We start from the raw sequence: 19,597 nt of genomic DNA, 5'->3' as shown, positions 1-19,597 counted from the left end.
GCCATGTCGGGAGCTCTGTATACACTTGTGTGACAAGGACGACAAGTGCGGGTGGAAAATGAACTGGAGTTGACACTGGCTTCTTTGTGGAGAGCAAGAGCCTTCTAAGAAGGTGTAAGTAATTTTAGGTCACAGCCTGCCTAAGCTGGCAAGCATGAAAAGGGAGATGGGGGGGTAAAGATTCAGGAGACAGTGAAAAGGCCACATTACAGTCCAACTTTAAAAATACGACAGTTCTCCTAAAGAATGGGCAACTACAACTTGCTCCTGTCACTCTAGTCCTCTAACAGGACAGACAATAGGTAAAAAGCAAGTCAGGGATACTAATCACAAAATCTTAGGGAAATTTATTTGCATGCTTGCTTTCTCCATCTCTCCACTAACAATTGGATCACATCACACACTAGGAATGCATGCTTAGGAGCAGGCAAACACTTTAATATTATCCTACCTGAAGTAGGAAGATAAAGCTACTGAAAAATATTTCAAAGCCACGATTTATGGGTTATTTGCACTATTATTCTCTTACTATGGAAAGCAGAGAATTGATCACACACACGGACACTTAGCATAGTGAAATTTAAAATACATTTAGTACACTTAAAGAGTAACAAATACCACTAACTTTAAGATTTTAAAACTTAAAAAGAATTTTTATATAATATAGAAAAAACAATATATTCCCCTTTATAAGTTAAGAGGATAGAGTTCCCAGGAATGTGCTTTAAGGTTTGCCAAAAAAGTTTGTTGGATGGACTAAATGTCTAAAAGCTACCTTCAATCTTAAAGCAAATGAGCAGACATGGTCACAACATTCAATACTTCAACCTTGAAACTGCATTCTTTATCACCATTAGACTCAGAAATACAATGTTTTCCTGCAATTGTGGTTTATTGTAATCTTATCCATTTTCTCACAGTCCATTCAACACATTTATACTACTTCAGTAATTACCTGGAAAAACAAGTGAACAGTTTATTAAGAATTAAATGATGGTATGGAATGTGATACAGTACAAGAAAGACACTCAAGATGGATATAATAATCCTACTCACACAAAAAGTTAAATCTCATTTCAAAAAAATTCACAAAAGAAAAAGCAATTTCATCATTATAAAGTAAGATATTTCATGCAAAAACTCCAAAAAAAAAAAAAAATCCCCTAACCCCTCCAACCCCCCTTCCACCTCCCAACAAACAAAAAGCTAACTGAAAGTACTGCCATGCTAACATATTAACCACAATATAATCATTCATAGAAAAACATCACACTAATTAAGCAATGGATTAGATGAAACAATACAGGCTGCAATACTGTAAACTCATAGACCACGATAATTTTACATGATAAGCAATTCGATTCACTCATAGGGTGAAGATTATGGACTAAATGTTGAGAGACAAGGTATGTAAATATAAACTCCATTAACTCATCTCATTATCTTCTAATTATAAAATCTGGAAGCTTCCAGAACCTGAAAAATGATATAAAATTTGGCATAGTCCATTTAAGTTCCAAGAAATGACTTTAGGATCATGTTTGCAATTATTAGAGAACTGTATAAAATCACTTAAAGGCCAGGAATTAACCTCTTAAATAATAATCACAATTTACATCATAGAAACTCCAGATATGCATTTACTCTGATTAATTCTTACTTAAGACAAGGAACATGATTTTCTAGCACTTTATATACAAATCGCCTTAAAGGGCCAGTTAGAGACTGAATAAAATGTAAAACAAAGGTAAACTGGTATAGAGTGAATGGGAACGTCCTCATTCACAAAGACTGAAGTGAGTAAAAATCTTGCCTTGACTTACGAGGAAGCTAGAGTCAACAAACAGATTGACAAGCTGTTACTTACACCTCTGTACCAAGATGCTTTAGCATTTTTCATGGAAAAGACATTTTTCATTAGAAAACAGGAATGGCATTTTATGGGACAGCATTCTCTCCACAACTGCCAAACAAGTCTGGTCACCATGTGGTGTGCACAGCATATTTCCAACTGGGGGTAACATTATGAGGCGACCCAGAGCAGAACGCACCTTTCTCACTGCCCCTGCCCATCAGGAGCCTAGGAGAGAACTGGGGCACCTACATTTCATGTTCTGGTGGGGCTAACCTATGGTACACAGACTGGCTTTAAGTATGACAGTAAGGCCAAGGAAAAAGAACAGGAAAAAAAATGCTTAGGACCAAAAACCCATGCACTCCCACTTGCTATTCTTTTCCATTTACATCTAAGGTGATCAGAACATATTGGAAAATTATTCAAGATTACCATTCCTACCTCTGAAATTTAACTTTCTATTTATATTTCATGAAAAGAACATCATAATAGTTCAGTGGCAGGACTTGAACCTGTCTAAAAAATAAAAGCACTTGCTCCATTTTTCACAAAATGACATGAGCAATTTTTCCAATGTGAAACCCAGAGTTTGATGTCGGTAAAGATGCATCTATAATAATCAGGACTATTACAGTTAGAGCTCTTTGGAATGTATCTTATACACACAAAAGCAGCACAAATTAAATCCGAAGAGAATTCACGAAATAAGCTCTTAAATGGGAAAGATTTCTAGTGAATGGTAAATGCCTCCATCAGCAAATTAAATGTGATAAATAAATCATTCCCAGCTGCCAGTCTCTGCTGACAACTCAACCCAGCCTCTGAATTCAAACGCAAAGATCACTCAGTCATGATGATGCAGGATGAAGAGCAGATGAGCGGTGCTTACGAAAAAAACCTGTAAACCGCTGCAGTTCTAAAACAGATTTATATTACAAAGCAATGTAAATAAATATTGGACTAGTACAAAAGCTCTTATTTACAGTTTTACAAATGAAATCGTATTCAGTGTAAATGCTGTGTTTTAAAGAACACAGTACTGTATTAGTAAAATGAGTTCTGTTGAGGGAGTTACAGTTTGTTAGAATCAATGCATAACGTATAAAAGATTCAAGTTAACTCTGTTTATAATTCAGTACAGACAAACCCAGTTTCAACCTGGAATGGCATCTGTTAAAGTGCTGAAAAACAGGAAGTATTTAAAAAACACTGTACATTATTAAAGCTTTATCAAGTCAGAATGTTAAACTTCTTTCACATTTTTTATCCTTTTGCCACAGGCTTGTGAACAAGATGATTTTTCTCAGCAAAGGAGTAAAACTTAAGAGGCCACCAGCTGCTCAGATGACTTTAGGTTCAGTGGAGTTAGTTTCCTAAAATAATTATCCATCAACCATACCTTCAGGCCTCACAATCTGATAAGTAATTAAATATTCAGGATAAGCCTAGAAGAGAAAGATTAATTCAAATATTAGTAAACAAATTTTTGGAAGATTTCCCATAAGAGTTGCTAATGCTTAGAAAAGAGGTTCTAACTCAGTGTGCTATGGGTCAGAATAATGTAAGAGCGTTTTTTCAAAACATCCTGACCTTGATTCCAGTCTCTGAGATTCTGAACCAGCACGTCTGGAATGAGTACTAAGTGTGTGTGTGTATCTGTTTTTAATAACTTCAGTGATATGGATACATATCCCCAAATGAGAACACAATCTAGAGACGTTTTTGACTGGATCTGTGTCACTAAGAGCAAGAGGGAATGAAACATTTCTTTGCTATAGACAGGCTGACTACTGAACATAGGATTCTGGTTAACTGCATTTTAGAAAAGCTGGGAAAAAAAAAGATCCAGTAAAACTGGCAAAATCTAAATATAGTATATAGGTTATTTTCCTCATTGTGATAATTTTAAGAGAATCTCCTTTGTTTTTAAGAAATATAGTTTAAGTGCATATTTAAGGACAAAGAAACATGCCTATGTTCCTAAGGGTAAAGGAACTGCACTCTCAAACAGTTAAAAAGTATACACACACATTCAGGAGAGAGAAATTGATAGAGAGAATATTAAAATGGTAACATTTGGAAAATCTGAGTAAAGGGCATAAGGGAATTCTCTTTATTATTTCTGCAACTTTCCTGCAAATCTGAAATTATTTAAAATAATTAAAAAGAAATGCATTTCTTAAGGCAACATACATTCTTAGTAATTTAAGATTACTAAGAGGTTAAAGTATGGCTCTAAAGCACTTTTGAAGATGAACAAAAAAAACTGAATTACCTGTTCTCCTCTGTAAATAACATATTCAGCTAATGCTAGGCCATTTACACTGGGGCGTCCAGTGACTGAATGATGTCCTGGAGGAGAATGTGCCATTTTCATTGCACTGAACTGCAGGAATGATTTTCCCAAGGTTACGCGGCAAAAAAGCAGCTGCCTATAATGTGGGGAAGAAAAAAAAAGATCTCCCTAAAGACAAAGTAGCACATGACAGTTTTGTTTGTGTGCATTGCATAAGCTTTTTAAAGCATTTATACATATTTATGAATTATCATTTCACCCTTAAAAGAACTTTATAAGAATTCCTACTATTCTCATTAATGAAGAAGTTTGTTGTTTTAATTAACTATAAAACCTGAAAATGTAATGACCTTATAGATATGCAGACCCAGTCATCCTGTTTGTATCCCAGCAAAAGCACAAATCATAGCCCAAGTGGGAAGGAGATTTAAGGGGATTCCATGAAGTGCCTTGCAAAGAGGACATTTTTCTAACCAAGTCCAGTGGATTCCAACTACAAAATATATTTGAAATCCATTCTCTTCTCTTAAATTTTCATCTGGATTATAACAATGACCTCTGAACTAGTTAGTCTTCCTTTTCCTATTCTAATTCATTTCTAACCTATTTTCCATCCAAGCAACCACTGATTTAATAAACAACAAAAACCAAACAATGAGAATTAGATCACATAAATTTCCTGCTTAAACCCTTCTAGAGGCTGCTCACTGTACTTAGAAGAATATCTGAATTCCTTACAATGGTTACAAATTCTTTAATCTTATCTTGCATTCTTCATGCCCCAGACACATTTTCTTTTTTCACATAGGTCAAACCTTCTCACCCCATGGCCATGATACATACTATATTGTTTCCTCTACCATGTACAATGGCATCTATTCTACTACTCTCCAGCTGGCTAACACTCATTTTGCAGGTTTCAGCTGAAATGCTACTTCCTCAGCTAGGTCTTCCCTTACCTAAAGTTTAAGTAGGTTACTCTCCCATCCCCCTCAGGCATATGATTGGCCTTCCTTAGTTCCACTGAACTGGCGCTCCCACCCTCCCTTCAGTTATTTCATTGTTTTATCTATTCTTTTTAGAGGAGAGAAAAGAAGATTTTGGTGAACCAGTTGATGATTTTATTCTCCAAACAGATACTTTCTATACTTTTTATTCTAAATATGCCTGTTGGAAACCTTAGCATTTCTAAAAGATCATCTTTTACAGTCACAATCAGTGCCATGATAATCCAGAATACAGAAGTCTTAAGTTTCCAAACAACCAAATGTTCTACTCCAGAGACAGTTTAGAAGAGGTACAAGAACACTGATTATGGATATCCAGAACTGTTTCACCTCCAGATAATATGACAAGTAAAAACAGCAGTGTTTAACTTATAGACTCTCAAGAAATCATAAGCCTCCTAACCAATCCAATTTATGATCTAAAATAGAAGTGGGTGGAAAGTCATACCCAGGAGGGCCGACTTCAGGCACCTATACAAATCTAAATTTAGGGGGAAAGCAACAACAACAAAATAAAAAAAAAGATGTTTCTCTCCAGGACTATAGTTCCTCACCTTGAAAACCTTTCAAAATCAGCTGGGTAGCCTTTAAAAACCCAAATGCCCAAACCATACCCCAGAGACCAATTAAATGAGAATGTCTGAGGGTGGGACACAGTTTTTAAAGCTTTCTGAGTGATTCCAAATATGCTGCCAAGACTGAGAACTACTACTCTGGGGCTTTTTTTAGATCATTGATCAGAAGTTATCAGTAACACCTGAGAACCTGGTAAAAATTCAACTTCTAGGGCCCCACCTCAGATCTATTAAATCAGTGCCTCAGAAGGTAGGGGCTTAGGAATCTGCTTTTCAAGAGCCTTCCAGAGGAATCCTGAAGCTTGCTAATGTTTGATAAACTACTGCTCTAGATCTTTACAAGCAATGCCCTAGCTCTAAGATAATCTCAATAATTAATCTTACTTGCTTTTTCAGATAGCAAAAGATAATTTACTTATCTATGAGAAGTTTACCAATTAGAGCCAAGTCAGAGTGTCATTCTTGTGCTGGTGTCATGTTAATTTGATCTGTATCATTCCAATTTTAGTATATGTGTTGCTAAAGTGAGCACACAAAGTAGTTATTTGATAACAATGTACTTTCTAAAAGATTGATGTGTTTTATGATAACTTTTCAAGTAGTAAAATCACAAATTGAAGGTTATGATCATATCAAAATGGAAGAGAACTCCCTTATGCATTGCCAAGAAATAATTAGGCTTTGCAAGTAATACCGATTTAGCATGTGAATACTAGAATCTTTTAAAGAGTCCATGGTCCTATGATATTCAAGAGCCAAAATGAAATCTCTTTCATGCCCAATGAGATGTTCTACTCCATGGTCTTTAAAGCACCAAATGTACTAATGATTAAATGAGTTAAACATATCAAGTGCTTGGAACTGTACTTGGCCCATAAAGACCATTAGATAAATACTAGCTATTATAACTGGTGAAATGGCCAAAAGCAACTCTTGGATTCCTCAAATTGTCCAAGATAATGCCTTGACGCCCAAAATTTTGAAATATGAAGCCAGCTCTTATCTAATTCTTATCAAAATAAATGAGAACAAGTGACCTCCTACCTGTGGCAAATGTAACAAGATCTGTCTTTGTGAACTGGACACCCAGTACCTCCTCCAATTCCATATACATACTGATTGCTTTTGGAAGAGTTTTCAGCAAAATAGATCCCAGCTCCGAACATGCCACCTATGTAGGCGTGCCTTTCATCGAAGCCTTTATGGATAATTGCATTCACAAAGGGAGACCCTAAAATACATACAGATGAATAACAATTTAAAATTATCTTAGAAGAATAACAAAAACTAAAGCCTCTTACAAGTTAAATTCTTAAACATATCTACACAACCACTACAATACAGCAAAATCAGAAAACAAGGATAACAAGTTAACTGTCAGCCGGCTCACTACTTTATAATACCGTATTTTTTGGACCATAAGATGCACCTAGGTTTTAGAAGAGGAAAATAGAAAACAAAACTTTGAAGCAAAAAATGTGGTAAAATATTTAATAGCATAAATAACATAATATTTCGCCAATGTAAATGTAAACAGAACTCAACAGCAGCATTAACAACCATTATTCCTCCCAAATTTGGGGAGAAAAAGAAAAAAAGGAGGGGGTGGGGAGTGCACCTTAACAGTCTGAAAAACAAGTTCAAAAGACTATTTTAGAGGAGTTGACAGTCAATGTTCTAAAAAGCTGGTGGTGGTTCAGCTGCTAAAACAAAGACACATACAGATTTAATTAAAATAATAAACAGATCACATGAAATATTAATGTTACAGCTATCAAATTCCAGACCTTAAATCTATGCAAATCAGAATGAAGAATCTTATAATTCACCTCATATAGCAAGGCTGAATTAATAAGGTCTTACAATAACACCCATGTGTATGTACTTTTTTTAGATATCAAAAGTGGCCAAACTTGTCTTTTCATGTTAATTCTCTTTATACCTCATTTCTCCTAACAGATCCCATCTGCAAATGTGGTATGCCTTCATTCCCAGAACACTGACTTCTTTCTCCTTCTTCCTTGCATGTATGCAAAGAAGGTGAGCTTAGCCAAAGGGGAGGAGGTACCCAGCATGGGAACCAGGTCAGGGAGTAGGTCAAGGTGGGAGCTGGGAAAAGCCAATATAATGTAACTAACTGATTCATCAACATCAGTGTCCCTGTTTATAAAGGGACAGGAAAATACAATGAATTCTACTTTACAGAAATATGGAAGAATAAAATTAGTTATTTGAAATTAGAAAAACCAAAATCATGAATATAGAAAAACCATTCTTTATAACCATTAAGTCAATACATAAATATTTTGCTTCACGCCAAGAAAGTACAGTAATTTTTAGGGTTTTGGAATGAGAAACACCATTTTGATATTACACACCATTTCAGACTGCAAAAGCCACCCTTCCAAGGATGGTGAAATTTAAATGCTGTGTTTTATAGAACTTTATAGGTCTCTAAAAATTTTCCGCAATCAAGGCCAAATGAAGGCACAGATTTGAGCTACAATGGGTAATGTGCTTCAAGACTTGACAAATACTATGTTAATATCTATATTCATACTTACCATAAACTTGAAAGACCAACTGACACCTGCCAACTTGCAAACCCCAGAAACATAAGAAATGTCAACAATGGTAGTAAGTAATGGTGCTCAATTCAATGAAAGTTCTCAGAAAACATCAAAGTTCAATGGCCACAGCTCTTGACAATAAAGTTAAATGTAGTTTTGACAGAGTCAATGCAAGAACAGAATGCATACATTCTTCTGAGGTGATTTTCAGATCTTATTTTAACTTTAACTCAACTAGTTAAAAATAAAACAATTTCTCAGAGTGATTATAATAAGCAAAATCTATTAAAATAAAGGGAAAAGGAAAATATGAATAGTTAACATTTTTTCCCATGCCTACATTTTTTCCATTATGGTAATTCTATTTATAAACTACCCATTGTAAAATATACAAATTCAAAAAAGGTTGAAAATACAAATATAAAAAATGACACGAGGCCCCTGACTGATGTAGCTCTCAGATGGCTGCCCCTGTCCTACAAAGTTTAAAGGTGGCAGGTTCAATCCCCAGTCAGGACACATGCCTGGGTTGCAGGTTTGGTCCCTGGTCAGGGTGCATGAGGCAACTGATTGGTGGTTCTCTTTCATATCAATATTTTTTTTCCTCTCCTTCTCTCTCCCATCCCTTCTCTAAGAGTAAATAAATAAAATCTTAAAATATAAATAAAATGACACTATGACTATACAGATTCATTATTATATTATACCTAATAAATTTTTAAAAAACATTTTTAATTTTGATTTTGAAAAGGAAAGAAAACACCAATGTGAGAGAGAAACACTGATTGGCTGCCTTCTGTATGCACCCTGATTGGGTACCAAACCTGCAACCCAGGCATGTGCTCTGACCCAGGAATTGAACCAGTGATCTTTTGGTTTGTAGGACGATGCCCAATCAACTGAGCCACAGTGGCTGGGGCCTTACCTGACAAAAACTATTCTAACATGCAGAATGGTAGTAGGGTTGGGGGAAAAAAAAATCTTACCATGAAATAGCATTCTTTCATTTGCATGGTTGTGGTTTTCTTCAGAAACTTCTTTTCTCCTGTGAGTATATCTTTCCCATAGTTTCTTGTTACAAACTTTCTGAATCTATAAAAAAGAAACCAGAAAAATCACATCTTCAGCTCATAATAATTACTTACCTTCCTGTGTATCTTAACCAAAAATGGGCCACATAGCCAGAAGGGGCAGTACTTTTCTCTAAAATGTAAACTATGTGTTATTTTAATAAGTCAACTAAAAATACTTTGTCCTGACCATAAAGATGAAAGTATAGCTATATTTTGGAAACTGAAAACATCAAAGGGAAAAAAGCTACATGTGGCCATATGTAAAAGTGAATAATACCCTTAATTGATTAAAATAATTCCATTCTCATTGAATTAAAATTATTATTAAATACCTCCAAATCAGTTGAGTTCTGTATTTAAGTATTAAAAAGAGATTATATTTTTTCCTCCTAATTTTTTCTGGCTCAAAATACTATCTTTACCTGTTTTTAATTAAAAATATTTGAAATAGCCACACCAAAGAATATTCCTAAAATACATACACACATATACCCCCTATCACTCACTCTACCTTTCTCTACCCCTCCAGTTTCTAAAACTTTTGTGTGGAGGATGTTGCTCTCATTTGGAGAATTTACAAGGTCAAATTTCACAATTTTAGAGCTGTTTCTTAGCTGTGTTTAAAGGTGCTACAGCCCCCTGCTGGCCATAGAACACAGCTGGGAGCGCAAAAGAATTCAATATACTGCCACAGACAAAATCAAGGAAAACAACTGGCACAAAGAAATCTCATTTAGGTAAAAAGTAACAAATGTAAAAGTCTTATCATTGAAAAATTTTTATTAGATATTGCATTAAAGTAGCATTATAGTAGAAGAGCATATCTTTCTCAAATTCAACTACAGGCATACCTCAGAGATATCTTGGATGTGGTTCTAGACCACAGTAAAGTACTGCAACAAAGAAAGCTGTAATATTTTTGTTGGTGGGGGGGTCTTGCCTTCAATTTGGAAATAAATGCAAAATCTGTCAAGCTCAGTAAACTGAAGCACAATAAAGCAAAGTGTGCCTGTATTTTGGAAATCAAATTCATATTCTCTCTATTGTCCTCATTCTTAAGAAATGGTTTGCTACTATTTGCAGACAAAGTAGACGTCACTGAAATTTTGCCTATATAGCCATAATTGTCTTATTAAAAATCTATATGTCCATGGATGGAAATATCAAGATGTCATTCCGTCATACTCTGATATAAACTAATAAAACGGAACATGCATAAGTATGATCCTTTACCTGAATAATGTATTTGCTGTAAATCATCTAATTTCTAATAGTGTGAACACAGAAATAACAATGTATAGTTTTAGTATTCACTAATTCTAAAATATGACATCTAATATTATATCATAATTCTACATTATTGTGAAACAGTAATCCAACAGCTGAAGGATGCTACTATTCACCTTTGAGATTAAAAGTTAGGTATTAGATATTTGCCATATTTTAATTCCAGCCATCTTATTTTTATAATGATTAAGAATGTATCAATGAAGTTGTTACAAAATCATGCACCTTAAGTAGATGTAGTTTCACTTGCTATATACAGGTCATGAAAAACAGCAAAGTTGGAAAAGGCCCTGATAAGAGTAACTGAATATCAATAAGGAGACAGGACTCTTATTAGAATGACTTAAAACATTTTCAGAAGATTGTTTTTGGAAAAGATAAAGGTATTGAGGGAATATTATTAAAATTACAGAAAAGTGGTATGTATGTGGACTTATAGAAATCTAGAGTAGCCAGGGCAAATTGAAAAAGGTTAATGTAACTATAAAGATGAAGTCCTTTTACAAGCCACAAAAAAATTCAGCTTTGTTACCACAGAGTATTTTAATAGTTTATATACAGTCCTAACTCTGTACTTATCATTACCCCAAGATAAAGCACAATCCCTAAACTTGAATATGTTCAACAAGCACTGACTTACTGGATATAAACAGAACAGGATTTTCAGAACCTTAATCTTCCAAGGGTATATTCTTTCCCAAAATATCCCCTGATGCCATATCAAAGACTTCTTGGGCTGGATAGATCACTATATTCTTATGAAACTTAATTATGGTTTTGGGCTTTGAAAACTATGTTCCCAGCAAACTTTATTTTTACTAACTTATTACCTTCAGAATATTGTATCTGTTGAAAATTCCACCTGCATGACCTCCATCTCTGTGCTCTCGGACTGTACTTTGCATCTGATGAAAAAAACATTTCAAATATTTAGTTTTTATGTCTTTTCTGATTTGGAGAACATGGTTCTTGACTCACATGATTCTATTTTTGAGAATATAAAATGGGTTTTTAATATTTTTGTTGTTTAAGGGATGATTCTGTAAGTTCACAAGTACTATATTCTAGTGAGAACTGTTCACTAGTACTATCATTCTGAAAACAGTATTTGTAGGTGAAAACTACGTAATGCAAACTGGAGGAAAGAAACAACTGGATTCATAGGTGAGCTAAACATATAAAGCTAACCACGTGACACACCAAAAAGATTTGTTTCCATTCATTTCACCCTAATAAAGCACAATTTGGTATTTCATCAAGAGTGGGACTTTCTTGGGTTTTAGAACTAAATCTCTCTCAATTTTGTGTCTTTGTGCTCAGCTCACACATATATAAGGTACATGTTCTTAAAAGTGTAAGGCATTATTAAAAGGTGTCAGTGGAGCCCTGACCGATGTGACTCAGTTCATTAGGAGTCATCCACAAAGCGAAGGCCAGCCGGTTCTGGGATTGCAGGTTTGGTCCCTGATCAGGGTGCATACAAGAGGCAATGGATCAATGTTTCTCTCCCTGCCCCATTCCCCTCTCTGATAAAATCTTAAAAAAAAAAAAAAAATAATAAAAAGATTTCAGTGGATCCATGAATTTTATAGAAAGAATGCTAGAAGAAAAATTTTCTGGGTTAAGCGTCACCCACTGTTCTGTCTGGGTCTTGCCTGAGACATTGGCCTTTGTAACTGCCTTCACGAAGGGAGGTGACATTTGCATTTTCTTTCAAATGACAGCAACCTCTGTGTTAATATTAACTGGAGTGCTGAACCAAGTTACTGAAGTTAAGGTTTACTGAGCTGAAATGCTGATTTTGACAGTTTTCCAGGTAGATGAATTAGGGACAATTAAAATACCCTACTATGTTTTCACGTAGATCTAGAAACCTCCAGGACACTTAACTAGGGAACCAACATTTATTTAAGGTGTGTGAACATACCTCTTCCTCTACAGACTGAAACTCTTTATCACCAGGAGACAGGTCTATGAGAACTGTCCCACTGCCGGAAGTGTTCAGAGTTAAGTATGGGTTCAGACCTATCAAAGGAAATTTGAAGGTAGAATATTCATTTGCTCCAAAAAGAAAGAATTAACATCAACCAAAAATAATCTGATTTATCTGATACTTACTACCAATTTTTTAAAAACTTTAGACTTCATCAGTTTATCTCACCAGTGTCCTTTTTCTGTTTCAAGGTCCAAACCAGAACATCACACTGCATTTATACTACTAGTTTTTAACCTGGTAAGTCATAAGGATTTTATGGGAATGGTTCAGAAAAATCTTTCTATTCTTTATCCCCCTTTCTTAATGAGTTTATTTTCTTTGAATTATCTCCTTTACTACATGTGCAGCCCCTTCAGCATTTAGTTCCTTTATCTTTTCTAAGTAGGAGGAAGAATTACGATGAAACTTGCATGATCTCAACTAATTTTAAATCATCCTAGATTGAGAAGTCCATAAAGTTTACTAACTACTGAATACTTTATTCTAGCCCATAAGTCTTTAATTCAGTGCAATGAATGTCATGCTTCCTGGATATCAATGGTCCAGACAGCCATATTTTTCTAATTTTACTCTCACACAGCTTTTCAAGTGGAACTTTAAACAGAATCTCCCCATTTCCTTGGTATATTTGTAACAAATCTCCTTTAATCTCTACAAGAAATCCAAAGCTCTGCCATTTTCCTAGGTAGGGATCAAATCTTTTACTGCTGGGTCAGTGCATGATGGTTTGCCTCTGGAGACTATTCTGAGTTTTGGTCTGAATAATAACCAACATGCCAAACTCTGATAAAGACTAATAGGTATGGCTGAATTACAATGTCTATAGAAAGCAGGGAGACTACATAGAGGTGACTATTTCACAGAATAAAGACTTAACAGAATAAAGACTGGACAAATGCTTGATGAAGCCATCTTTGGACTACCCTGAAGACAGATGCTTATCAGTGCTGAAACAGCAGGACAAGTAATCTATTGCCTTTATGCACTAAATAATAGCTAAGGCTTTTAGGTCAGGCAAGAGGTGGTATGGAGGTACGTACACCCACCAACTGGAGGCAGTGTCTTGTTTCCATCACTGCTTCCTGAGCCTTTCAGCGCAGACTTACTGTGTGCCAGGTACTATAATGTGTTTCCTGTACGAACCCTGCCTGCTTCCCTTTCAACCCAACTCTTTCCTCAATGGCCCTTGTTCCAAGTACTCCACCACACTTGCTACGCTACCAGATGGTATACTGTAGGAGAGTCGCAGTGGCAGTCCATGACTGAGGGTTCTAGTTCCTCTTCATTTTTGATGCAATTTATATTGTATAATAAACATTCCAGGGAGCCATGGGTTTTCCTTCTTCTTTATCTTATAAAAATTTTGTCATCTCTAGTATAAATATCCAAGACTATCTCACATTTTAAACATTTTACCTTAGACCCTACCAGACAAGTAGAGTGTATTTACTTCTAACCCCAGAGTAAATCACTTCTTTAATTTAACAATGAAGTTAAAATGTTATTTTTGGCCCTGGCTGGTGTGCCTCAATGGACTGAGTGCCCGCCTGCGAATCAAAGGGTTGCTAGTTTGATTCCCAGTCAGGGCACATAGCTGGGTTGCAGGCCAAGTCCCCAGTAGGGGGCATGTGAGAGGCAACCACACATTGATATTTCTCTCCCTCCCATCCCCTCTCTCAGTAAGTAAGTAAATAGTTATTTTTGACCTAAATTAATCCATCATTTTTACTCAGGACCTGGTTCATAGGAAGTGTTAACATCTACTGAAAAAATGCAATTTGTATTTTCTTAAGTATTAACATTCAGGAGAAATAAAATGGCCCAGAAATTTTATTTAGGGTCATATAGTAAACAGCAGCAGCTCAGGAAGCTTAATAGTAGCAGAGTTAAGACTTGATTCCAGGTTTCCCAAAGATCTTTGTATCAAATGGACTTCTACAGATTTTTACATTAGCAGTTAGTAAACTGAAGACTGCTTTTATGGAAACTGTTAAACTGACAACAGTAATGATTTAAAGTGAAATACCTTGTTGTCCAGAGATAAGTCTCTCAACTCCTTTAATTAATTTGTGTCTATGTCCGTAAGCATTGATTCCAATCTCCTTCAGTTCCTTGTGCCCCATCTCAACCAATACATCCAAAGTGATCTTACAAAAGATAAAACAGTTTAGAAGACTTACTTATTTGGTGGACATTCATATATTGGTGATCTCACAATGTATTAGATTCGCACATTTACTTCAAATTACCTTTTGAACAGTTTAGGAATGAAAAGTAAATCAGTTGTTAAACTGAAACTGAAAATAAAAAGCTGCAGCTAATTAGCTAACTAGCTAACTTAATTAAAGTTGAGGCAGGAACTACCAAAAATATTGTTATCATTTAGCATAAGCACCTGAGAAGAATGAAACTGGGGAACAAAAAAAGCCCTGTCCCCTCTTCCGGCAAGATGGAGGAATAGGTGGATGCACCAGAAGTCCTCGCACAACCAAGAATAGAACAACAATAATTTACAGATAGAACGACACTCAGAGCGGACAGAGGATTTATCTGAATGGAAGTTGGACAGCCAAGAAGTTGAAGTAGACTCGTATGTCCAGACTGGTAGGAAACGACGAGCTGGGCGGGACGGGGCTGGCGCGGGTCCGTGGTACGCGGAGGTCGGGGAAAATTTGGCGTGAAATCAGTGCGACAGCCATCCGGGGCGAGCAAGAATGCAGTGGTGATCCCTGAGTGCGCAAGCTGCGGCGGGCGGACCCAGTGGGTCAGTGATTGTGGACCAGGGCAGAGCTCGCAGCCCAGGAGCCCAGAGAAGGGTCTGAGACCAGGAGAACGGAACTACCGCCATTGTTCCCTCCCGTCCCCGCCCCCACAAATAACGTCACAATCTAGCGACTGGGGCGCCCAGCCCCGGTGAACACCTAAGGCTCCGCCCCCCCACCGTAACAAGAGCAACCAGACCGGAAAAAAAAAAAGGACAGGGAAAGACATAAGACATGTTTCCAACAGAACAGATCAGTCCCCCAGGACTCATCCTTTTGAGCGACCAAGAAATAGCCAATCTATCAGATGCACAGTTCAAAACACTGGTGATCAGAAAGCTCATGGAATTGGTTGACTTTGGGCGCAATTTAGATAAAAGGATGCAGGTTACCATAAAAGAGATTCAGGAAGATATGCGGAGGAGAGCCAATAGTGAAAGGAAGGAATCTGAGTCTCAAAACAATACAGTGGACCAGAAGGAAGATAGAATCAACCAAGCAGGAAAGCATGATGAAATAAGAATTCAAAAAATCGAGGAAAAGCTTAAGAGCATCCAGAACACCTTTAAACGTTCCAACATTTGAATTATAGGGGTACCAGAAGGGGAGGAGCAACAAGTGGAAAAGTTATTTGAACAAATAATAAAGGAGAACTTCCCCAATCTGGCAAAGGGAACAGTCTTTCAAGAAATCCAAGAAGCTCAGAGAGCCCCAAAGAAGTTGGACCCAAGAAGAAACACACCAAGGCACATCATAATTACATTAGCCAAGGTAAAAACGAAGGAGAGAATCCTAGAAGCAGCAAGAGATAAGGGGACAGTCACCTACAAAGGAGTTCCCATCAGACTGTCAGCTGATTTCTCCAAAGAGACCTTACAGGCAAGAAGGGGCTGGAAAGAAATATTCCAAGTCATGAAAGACAAGGACCTACATCCCAGATTGCTCTATCCAGCAAAGCTCTCATTTAGAATGGAAGGGAAGATAAAGTGCTTTTCAGATAAGGTCAAATTAAAAGAGTTCATCATCACCAAGCCCTTATTTTATGAAATGCTAAAGGGACTTATCTAAGAAAAGAAGATAAAGAAAAGACATGTATAGTCAAAGGACAGCAAACTCACAATTATTAACAACCCCACCTAAAGCAAAACCAAAAGAAACTAAGTAAACAACTAGAACAGGAACAGAACCTCAGAAATGGAGGGCACATGGAGGGCTAGCAGCAGAGGGGTGGGAGGAGGAAAGAGGGGGAAAAGGTATAGAGAATGAGTAGCATAGAATGTAGGTTGAAAATAGATAGGGGTAGGGCAAGAATAGTACAGGAAATGTAGAAGCTAAAGAACTCATAAGTATGACACATGGACATGAACTAAAGGCGGTAACGTGGGTGGGAGAGGGGGTACAGGGTGGAGGGGAGAGAAGGGGGAAATGGGACAACTGTAATAGCATAATCAATAAAATATATTTAAAAAAAAGCGCTGTCCAATTAATCAACTCAGGTACAGTTTTCTATCTTTTCCATCATCCCTCTACCCCCAACCCTTTCATATAATGGTTCTCCCAAGTTCCAGACTATGCTAACTGGTACTTATGCATCACTTATCAAATTAATCCTTTTATCTCAAACATATTATTCCCACTTTGTGAAACTAAACGCATTTTTAAAAGTCCTCTTCTTTTAAAATCACATGTGTTCCATGAAGCTCTCTCTGAATAGTCTAGCTCACAGTAATCTTTTCTTTGACTTTCTAAAACTGATGCCAAAAAATCTTAACTTTTCATATGTTCCTATTACAGCTCCATTAACTAAATCAGAAGTTCCTCAGGGTACAAGTCTATAGTAACTATATGTTCTGAACCAAAAAACCTGTAACTGTATTTCGACAAAGAGTACTGTAATTTGGGACTATTCTGGAGGAGCACAGATATATAGTTGGCACATCTACACAGCAGCTAGTGAAGCGCCAGGCTTCCAGTGGGAAGTGACCAACACAATAGAACTAAACAAATGGGGCTCAAGGTTAATTTATTTTCAGGGTTGAATAAGATAAACTTTTCATTCAAGAAAGTTATTTCACTATCACTACACGAGAGCCAATTTTATGTGCTAATACACTGAACAGAAATTCCATGATCAAGCCAAGTTAGAAGAGTAACTGATTTCTAGTCTCTTAAAAAAATACCCTCCCTCACCCCCAAACAAGTTGAACATTTCAAACATGTCCCGTGAGGGTCCTTAAAACACCAAACCAAGCAAAACAATTCATCAACTCACCTGTTCCCTCTCAAATATATCCATTAGGTGCTCAAGCCCAAGATTCCTTACGAATTGAGTTATGCTAAAATCTACCCCTGGAACTGGAAAATAAGAAATCCAGAACAAAAAAAGTCACCATTAGAATAGTAGGTACTGTTATTAAAAAGCTTTGTAATATTACTATACACATGAAGAAAGTAAAAATGAAGCAAAATATTAATAGCTACTTTGGATAGAATACTAAACAAAATGTCAAAAGCTGCAAAGAGAATGCTATAAGATTCATAATGAGAAGAAACAGTTTACCAACAGGACATCTCAGGTTAAAAAAATCTTTCCGCCCAGGCTGGCGTAGCTCAGAGGATTGAGTGCAGGCTGCGAACCAAAGTGTTGCAGGTTCAATTCCCAGTCAAGGTACATGCCTGGGTTGCAGGCCATGACCCCCAGCAATCGCACACTGATGTCTCTCTCTCTCTCTCTCTCCCCCTCCTTTCCCTCTCTAAAAATAAATAAAATCTTTAAAAAAAGAGCTTTTCATTAAAAAAATTTATTTTTAACTATCTTTAAAATAAGTTTTTATAGAGCTGAAAACTACTATTACATGTCAATTTTATCTCCACTAAAAAAAATTTTCCCTGTATTTGAGGATGTAAGCTACTTCAGAAAAAAATTTATGAAAAAAAGTTTTATAATGTCACATAATGTGAGACAAATTTTGACAGGTAAAAGGTAAAGAGAACAGCTTTTCGAGAATGCAGGTTATGTGTGTGTATTTTTATCTTTGATCTTCAAAAATGATCTTCAAAGTTTTGGTATTTTGACACAGGATAAAAAGTATTCTGTAACCCTGTAATAATACACTGGAAGAGGTAAATAAAGGCATAATTATTCAACCAAAAGGGCTTCTAAACCTTTAAAAAAGCATATTTATATCTAAAGAGAGAGGGTTAGCAGAATCAAGGCTCAACCTGGAAGGAGAAAGTGTCATTAGGAAATACAATAATGTAAGAAAAAGAATAAAAGGCTAAAACTTTCAGATGACAGTATGTTAATCTGATACGAAGTTAAAGTTAAAAAATGACTTCTTAGCATTCTAAATGTCAAATATATGCTATAATATGAGTAAGAAAGTTGCTTTTATAGAATCTCACCCTCTTTTTTCTCCAAACTGGAAGCACCCTCTGTTCCACTTGAACTAACCACTGAAGACAGTTCAGAAAAACTCCCAGACAAGTTATCAAGACTGCTGGCTGCAGAAAGACTTGATGGGCTAGACGGACCGGAAGACAGAGCATCTGCAGTGGCTGCTGGGCTTCTCAGGCCATTGAGCACTTGAGGTTTATAACAAGAAGGCAGAGCAGAAGGGGGCATGGCTGCTGTCAGGAGAGCACTGACATCATCTGCCTAACGTACATGTCAAAAGAGACAAAATCTGTAATAAGCAAGTTTTTAAATTCTACTATCCTCAATAGAATGCACTTTAAAATATGACAAACCCCAGCAGATTTGCACTAGAATTGCTTTTAATATAAAAATGATTATTTTAAAAAGTGAAGCAAATAAATTATATTCAGCTATATTGTTATTAAATACAAAACATAACTGAGAACATCTATTCCAAGACACAGAATCAAAACTATTAATGTGGCAAAGCATGAAAACACCCACAAATTTGATACTACAATTAAAAATATCAATGGTTTCACTTTAATTTATTGTATTTTTTCCATTACCATTTATTCCCCCTGTACCTTTTGCCACCTCCACCCAGTCTGTCCACCTGGCAATCACCACACTGTTGTTCATGTCTGGGAGCTCTTTCTCTTTTTTGCTTGACCCCTCTCCCCAACTGCTCCCCCACCCCCCAGCTGTCAGCCTATCTATAGTCTGTATTGATTTTGCTAGTTAGTTCAGTTTGTTTT

The 19,597-nt window shown here is 36.3% G+C and overlaps 1 protein-coding gene and 1 non-coding gene across 3 annotated transcripts in view; both read right to left on the bottom strand.

Moving 5' to 3' along the window:
* Positions 1-873: 873 nt before the first annotated feature.
* TNKS2 (tankyrase 2) overlaps positions 874-19,597 on the bottom strand; it is a 53,468-nt gene continuing 34,744 nt past the window's right edge. For both annotated transcript variants that reach the window (XM_045853834.1, XM_045853833.1), the window contains 9 exons: positions 18,827-19,079; positions 17,694-17,776; positions 14,686-14,806; positions 12,591-12,688; positions 11,494-11,568; positions 9,290-9,395; positions 6,778-6,964; positions 4,131-4,287; positions 874-3,300 (listed from right to left, as the gene is read on the bottom strand). In XM_045853834.1, coding sequence (XP_045709790.1) covers positions 3,238-3,300; positions 4,131-4,287; positions 6,778-6,964; positions 9,290-9,395; positions 11,494-11,568; positions 12,591-12,688; positions 14,686-14,806; positions 17,694-17,776; positions 18,827-19,079 — 1,143 coding nt within the window. In that variant the 3' untranslated portion in view covers positions 874-3,237. The remainder of the gene's footprint in view (positions 3,301-4,130; positions 4,288-6,777; positions 6,965-9,289; positions 9,396-11,493; positions 11,569-12,590; positions 12,689-14,685; positions 14,807-17,693; positions 17,777-18,826; positions 19,080-19,597) is intronic.
* Positions 6,158-6,265, bottom strand: LOC123829181. Its single transcript, XR_006787567.1, has one exon. It is a non-coding gene; the product is annotated as a U6 spliceosomal RNA (small nuclear RNA).

The sequence above is a fragment of the Phyllostomus hastatus genome, unplaced genomic scaffold (assembly GCF_019186645.2).
Source record: "Phyllostomus hastatus isolate PE091 unplaced genomic scaffold, TTU_PhHast_1.1 phas_scaffold_1066, whole genome shotgun sequence".
Taxonomy (NCBI): Eukaryota; Metazoa; Chordata; class Mammalia; order Chiroptera; family Phyllostomidae; genus Phyllostomus; species Phyllostomus hastatus.
Note: the sequence above shows the minus strand (reverse complement) of the source record. Positions and strands in the feature narration are given on the sequence as shown.